An 8,123-nucleotide genomic window follows, 5' to 3' on the forward strand; every position below is an offset into this window, starting at 1 on the left:
TTTTAAATCTTTTCAAACAACTACATTACATGAAACTTATAAATCTATAAATAACTACAATAACATGAGATTCGGAAACAATAAGAGAGAATATTTAAGTGAAATGATTATAAATAAAACTCTTAAACTTAAAAACAACTACATTAATATGAAATTTGGAAGATGGAAGAAAATTTATAGCCCATTAATAAAAACAATAATGATAATTCCTAGCCTTGAAAATAAGTGAGGCTTATAATAAATTTAACTTTTTTTAATAAAATTAATTAAATTCACTTTATATAATTAAAAAAATATATACTATTTATTTAAATATAATTTTTTAGTTCAATTTATTTTAAATAACATTAGAAAAGAAAAATATGTAAATTATTTTCTAACTAAATTAATTTTATATAATTAAAAAAATATATACTATTTATTTAAATATAATTTTTTAGTTCAATTTATTTTAAATAACATCAGAAAAGAAAAATATGTAAATTACTTTCTAAAAATGATATGTGAACATATTGTTATACATCTTAATCTATTTAATCCTAGTAATATTGTTAAAAGAGGAAAAACAAAGCTTTTGACACTACTTATGTATATAAGGGTTTGTTTCAATTATGGATTAATAAATGAGTGTGATTAGTAATTGAGTGTAGTTTTGGAATGTATAAAATTTTTATAATATTATTATAATAATAATTTATAATCTAATGTGTATGAGTGTAAACACAATTTTACATTTAAATTTGTGTTTGTTGAAATCATATATTTATGTATTGGTGTGTTTTGTTTATTAGTACTTATCAAAGATTTACTGCAGCTATCAATATGAGTTACAGCCTGTTATAGATCATATCGGCCACAAAAACTAATAAACATTATAGTTGAATCATTATATAACAAAATTTATATATGAATTAATTGTTCACAAAAAATTATTATTTTTATTATTATGATATTAGAGTGGAATGCTTACATTTATTTACAAACACTATAACATTTTCTCCATACTAAACTGTATTACTTGATAAAAAATAAATACTATAATATTAATAACTTGATCATTATTAAACTTGAATAAGAAAAATAATATTCCTCTCAACCATTTAAAATAAAATAGATATTCAAAATCTTTTAACATTTATAAAATTCTTATTAAATAAATAAATTCAAATTAATAAAAATTCATCAAGTATTTAATCATAATAATTTAAAATTAACCCAAATCAACATAGAGTAATACAAATATAAACCAATCCAGAATTATTATTGCATTTAAAATAAAATATATATAAAAATCATTTAACATTTATAAAATTCTTATCAAATAAATAAATTTAAATTAATAGAAAATTCATCAAATATTTAATCATAATATTTTAAATTAACCTAAATCAACGTAGAATAATAAAAATCTAAACCAATCCATAATTATTATTGCATGCAAGAGTAGGACCGAACACAACACATGCCATATCTGGTATTTAAGTCCTCACAAGTGAAACTGAGCAACCAGCATTACTTCAATCCTGCTTCTATATATTCCTGGATCAGAAACAGAACTTCTATTGCTGCAGGCAGGCATTGTGATGACTACTTATCCAGATTGCTTGCAGCCACGTCCACGACGAACCTGTAACGAACATCGTTCTTTTCAAGCCTTTCCATGGCTGTATTGATGTAATCCAGACCCACAATCTCAACCATGCATGAAACCTTCTTCTCTGCACATAAATCTAAAACTTCCTGTGTTTCTTCTATGCTGCCAATGAAACTTCCAGTTATGCTTCTTCTCCCTGCGATTGATATTAAAAAAATAATTGATGTTAGGAAAAAGCTAGCTTAACCCACTACCCAATTCAGATTACATTATCATTATGATACTATTAGTGGATCTTATTACATTATTAGGGCATCTTATTACATTACAGCTTGAGTGGGATATGTGTTTTTTCTAAAGAGTTCACAAGATGAAAAAGGGTAGAATAGGTATATTTTCATAAGTTAGGTAGTAGTGAGTTAAATTTTTTAGTGAAGGAATTTTGGTCTTAGCAAAAGTTATAATAACAATAATTTGATAACAATAATTTGATGTTTCATTATAAGTTACTTTTTGATATATCTATGAGTTCTTTGTATATTAAACAATATTCCTAATTGACTACATATCAGAAAATATTTCTAAAAATCATATTATTTAACTCCTTACCAATACGAATCCAATACAACTTCCCAAATCCATATTTTCATTAACATTTTTTAGAATCTTTTATATTTTTCATTAACATTAAGCCCATTATAAAAACTCTTTACCCCTTATATATCTTCCAATATATTATGTCATTTTTTCATCAATATATATCCCTCAAAATGAACCCACTTGATATGGTATTGCTCACTAGCAAAACCCTGTGCCATAAGTGGAGTCCCCCGTGTTGAAGAAGTTCTTTTATTCCATAAACTGATACACCAATTTGATATCTAACTTAATCATGACCACATTACTATGATACTCTAATTTTATAAACAATTTAAAAGAAAATTACCAAGTATTAAAAGAGGAGAAATAAAATGCAATGGCTCTGGCACCACGCCTAGAATAACAAGCTTTCCATTCATCTTTAGAAGGGAAAGATATGGTTCCAAAGGATGAGAAACTGGAATGGTGTCCAGTATAAAATCCAGACTCTCTGCTGCTTCCTGCAAGAGAATGGATTTTGTCAAAGTTACAATTAGAATGGCAAAATTTCAGAAGTGTAAGAATTATTTTTATTCCATAAATTTATGTTGATTGCAGATTTTAAAAATATTCTAGTTCCCAAATTTGATTGTTACTAGTGGGCAAACAATTGATTGTTTTTGTTAACCTAGAATTCCAAGGTATTTTCTAAATCTGCAAGATACATAAAATATTTATTTTTATATAATGATTAATTTTAAAAATATTTCAAAATTTAATAAATAATAATAATTTTCTAAAAGAAACCATCACATTAAATTTAACTACAACATACTGTAAAGTTATCTGGACTTTTAGGTTGTAAGACAATCCTTGATGTAATTCACCCACCTGCATTTTTTCACCATCGTTGCTAACAAGATAGGCATCCGCGCCCAGAACTTCTAGAGCTTCTTCTTTCTTCTTATCAGACGAACTTATCACGGTCACGTGAAGGCCGAAGGCTTTGGCAATCTTGACACCCATGTGCCCCACGCCTCCTAAACCCAAAATCCCACATCTCTTGCCCACCTCTGTGCCCAATTGCTTTAAGGAGCTGTACACTGTAACCCCTGCACATAACAGAGGAGCGGCTTGTTCCAGCGGTAGATTATCAGGGATTTTAACCACAAACCTGCCATATATGTTTGTTGTCAGATAAATTGACCAAATTTACCGACTAATAATATGATTATTTATACTTTTTCAAAAATCAAAATCATATTGGACGGGCTTTCAATGCAGTATATCATATCCGCATCGGATAGTCTAACAAGGCGGAGGAGTTGTTCCAAAAGTTATGGAAATTCTGGTTATATTTAGAGAAAATCTGGCAAGGATTTCTGTAAATCCAAATTATAATTGTTAAACTTCAAATTTTTAAGTGTCTTAGACGTTTTTTGATAGTGTCGAATATATTTCCATCATAAAAAACATGATTCAAACAGTGCCTCTACAAAAACTTTTGAAATTTTTTTGCCTGGATTCCAACCACTTTTGGCCGTCCAGGCAATTCCTCCACTTTGTTAGATGACTCCTATCATATCTCTTGTTTTTTAGATTAACTACTTCAAATAAGTATTATATAAGTATTATATATAAAAAATTGTATGAGGTTTTTTCAAATTATATATTTAAAGGTATTTTTCATTATTTTGAGTTTTGTTACAATCTCTCATTTATGATAAATAAAGGTATTTTTCATTATTTTGAGTTTTGTTACAATCTCTCATTTATGATAAATAAAGAGAATCTTATTTTTAAGATTTTATTTTTTTATATAATCTTAAAATTATTTTTAAAATTTATATTAATTTATAAAAATATTAAATTTAATTTTCAAATCAATTTTCATATTTTTGTTAATTTATAAAAAATTATATATATAATTGTATTTTTATTTTGTATAAATAATATAAACCTATGGTTCAGCTCCATTGTTATTTCTTTGATCTTTGTGCTATATTTTCAAGGTTTTGATCTATTTAATTTATTTATTTATTATCTGATTCATACATCTTTTATTTTATTTTTTAATCTAATTAATTTATCTTTTTAATAATAATGTTTATTATATAATGTTTTAATAGTTATTTTGTATTTTTCTTTATAAATTGATGATAAGTGAAATATCTATTCAAAATTTTAGATGGATTAGAAATCTTTTATATAGTTTTTCCGAAAATAAAATTTATATTAGATATAAATGTAGCATTTTTTTTTCTAAATTTTTTTTAATTTTTATTATTAAGAAATTTAGACTTCTGTGATCCATAACATTGTTTAGATAATCTTCAGCAAAATCACATAACCAATCTTTTGTCGACGCGTTTCGAACCAACCGGCTTAGCTTCATTAAATAGAGTGTGCAGAGACTCCAACGGCTATAATGCCAATGGCTAATTTTGACCAGAGGTCCTAGTCAAACCACTAATTTTATTATTAATATTCCTATAATTCATTATTATTAGTTAATTTGAGTATATCTAAAATATAAAAAAAATTTATAATCCATTTTTTATTAATAATAATCTATATATATATTATCATTCCAATATTATTTAAATTTAAATAATAATATTAAATCACTATTATTCTAAGAATTTTGTTACATTAGGTAAATTGTGTATTATTTAATAATAATTATTTAAATCTAATGGTCAATACCCTAAAATATAAAAAAAAAATTATATAATCTATTTTTTATTATTTAGACATAATAGTCATGTATAATCGTTCATATCTTTTATTAAATAATCTATATATATATTATCATTCCAAAATTATTTAAATTTAAATAATAGTATTAAATCACTATTATTATAGTGAATTTTGTTACATTAGGTAAATTGTGTATGTATTTAATAATAATTATTTAAATCTAATGGTCCAGAGGTAAAAATTTAAAACTAATTTGAGTATATCTAAAATATAAAAATTATATAATCCATTTTTTATTATTTAGACATAATAGTCATGTATAATCGTTCATATTTTTTATTAAATAATCTATATATATATATATATATATATATATATATATATATATCATTCCAATATTATTTCAATAGTATTAAATCACTATTATTCTAAGAATTTTGTTACATTAGGTAAAATGTATATTTATTTAATAATAATTATTTAAATCTAATGGTCCAAAGGTAAACTCTAATATATTATTTTTATTAATTATTTAATTACAATGGCCCATTCGAATTAAAATTTCATGTTGTGAAAAAAAAACATATGTCAAAACTGATGACATTGCCACATACTGAGTATGGTCTATAAACATGACTGTAAATAGAATATATATCATGCTTTTTGGATTAACTGCTTAAAATATTATATATAAAAGATATATTGAGTTTTCCAAATTATATATTTAAAGTGATTCTTTTTCATGGCTTTTACCATTACCCATATAATAAATTTAAGAAACTAAGATTTTATTAACGGCATAGAAATTAAAATATTTTTTAAATTTATATTAATTTATAAAAATATTAAATTTAATTTTCAAATCAATTTTCATTTTCATATATATATATATATATCAGTTGCATTTCTAGTTTATAAAATTAATAAGGTTTATAGTTAATTTTTTTTTTTGGATTTGCTTCATTCTCAAGGCAGCAATTTATTTAATTATCTAATTCATATATTTGATTTTGTCTCTTAACTTAATTAATTTATCTTTTTAATATTTATTTTTGTTAAATTTTTATTAATTTATTAATTTAATTATCTAGTTCATACATTTGACTTTGTCTCTTAACTTAATTAATTTATTCTTTTACCTTTCATTAAAATATTACTAACTCCTTAACAGCTATTTTGTATTCTTATCTATAAAAACTAGTTACTAACCAAGTGGAATGTCCACATAAAATTTTAGAAGGATTAGAGATCCTTATATAATTTTTTTCCAATTTCTCCATCACAATTAATTTAAATTTAAAAATATGATCAAATAAAAATAATTACTATTACATCACTGTCAACTTAATTTATTTAACAAAAACATATATTACATAAAATATTATAAAAATCACTATTACATCAATTTCAACTTAATTTATTTAAAAAAAAACATGTATTATATAAAATATTATGAAATTTTTAATTTAATGCAATTCCTGCATAGAGAAGAGAGACTTAAAAATTATAATAATAGCTAAGAGAAATAAACAAAATCACATTCCACTAATAACCCAATAATAATATTTCACTTTCCATTAAAACTCACATCTGATCAATCACCATGGTGCTAGCGAATCCTCCTCGAGTAGGAGTACCATCAGGGTTCACATCGTTGTAGTTCCAAGTCCTCTTGTTACAGTATTGTTCCATTCTATCATTGCAAGCCTGGCACCTGCGACACGACCCAACAATGCAACCCACTCCTACATGTTCTCCCACTTTGAATTTCTTCACATCATTACCAATCTCTGTTACAATTCCCACCACTTCATGCCTGCATGCCACAAAAAAACTCACATAACTGTTACAGAGAAACTTCACATATATTAATGGTGATATCATATGATCTTAAAACAATATACATATACGCACCCAACGACCATTGGGTAATGAGAAATGCCATAGTCATTTCGAAGTTGATGCAAATCTGTGTGGCATATTCCGCAGTAAATGACCCTGATCACCACATCTTCAGGTCCTGTGTTTCTGCCAAAGCCAAAGGATCAACTATTTATTTAAATTCAATGAAGTTATTTTAACTATTGATTTAAATTCAATGAAGTAAGTAAATAACTTGACATTTATCAAATTTTTTTTGGTGGAAATTTTGTTTCAGAATATCGATATGAAAAGCTTCAACTCAAACTTTATCATAAAAAATTGTTTCCTCAGATATTTCCACTCAAAAAATTGAATTGGTTAACCTATTAACTCACTAGTTGAATTGAGGCTTCTGTGATCCATAATAGTTGAAAGAATAACTTCAGCGTAAATCACATGTAGACAGACATTTGTCTACTGATTTCGAACCAACTAGTGTGGTTCATCGTCAGGAACGATGAACCACACTAGTTGGTTCGAAACCCGTCGACAAATATCTGTCTACATGTGATTTACGCCGAAGTTATTGTGATTTATGCCGAAGTTATTTTTTCAACTATTAACTCACTTCCAAATAGATTCTTGGTTAACCTTATTTATCAAACTAATTATCACTGCAAAAGAAATAGAATACAATGTATAGATGTACCTGAGAATATAAGTGTAAGGAGACAAATGGCCGCTGGAGTCCTGAGCTGCAAATCCCGTCACCCTTCTTCCAGATTCCAAGCTTCCCATCTCTCAAAAATGACTTAACTGGATTCGATCGCTTGCCTTCTGTACTATATATGTTGTGGATGGCAACAGAAACACTGGAGCTCTTGGTGCAGGAGAAGCTTTTATATAGAGATGGTCATGGCTTATTTTAACGCAAAAATTGGAATAAATTAATATGGGGACGACTATCCTAAATTAATAAATGTCTGGGAAGCCACATCTCTGGATCCAATGGGTTTATGTATTCGGAAGGCAACGCACAAAATCGAGTTTTCTATTTACGGAACCCAGATTTGGTAACGTGACGAAAACTGGGCTGCACAATTTCTATTATATTTTATCTTGAATTCTGTTGCCAATGGTATCTGATACAAATTGTGAAGTCTGTTGATAATGGCGTTTAATAGAAATTGTGACGGATAGGTAGGTGACCGACAACAAATAGAAATCCTGGACCTGGTCCTCCGGTGGCCACTGGATCCTCTAACGTGGAGGGTATCTCTACCTCTGGATTCGAATCGATTATGAAGTCTTACCTCCGGGCACGTTTTTTCATTAGGGATATTGCTTTTGGTGAAAGCAGGCGGTTCCAGTAGGCATGTGACGTAAG

The 8,123-nt window shown here is 26.4% G+C and overlaps 1 protein-coding gene across 1 annotated transcript; it reads right to left on the reverse strand.

Moving 5' to 3' along the window:
- Positions 1 to 1,587: 1,587 nt before the first annotated feature.
- Positions 1,588 to 7,534, reverse strand: LOC149139953 (putative cinnamyl alcohol dehydrogenase 7/8). Its single transcript, XM_089447173.1, has 6 exons — positions 7,446 to 7,534; positions 6,788 to 6,901; positions 6,462 to 6,689; positions 3,065 to 3,347; positions 2,541 to 2,694; positions 1,588 to 1,790 (listed from the first exon to the last, which is right to left on the reverse strand). Exons 1-6 carry the CDS (start codon positions 7,532 to 7,534, stop codon positions 1,588 to 1,590), a joined length of 1,071 nt encoding a protein of 356 aa, XP_089303299.1.
- Between the last annotated feature and the right edge of the window lie 589 nt (positions 7,535 to 8,123).

Source organism: Pinus tabuliformis, chromosome X (assembly GCF_031772625.1).
Source record: "Pinus tabuliformis cultivar Carrire ecotype Pingquan chromosome X, CPIR1, whole genome shotgun sequence".
Taxonomy (NCBI): Eukaryota; Viridiplantae; Streptophyta; class Pinopsida; order Pinales; family Pinaceae; genus Pinus; species Pinus tabuliformis.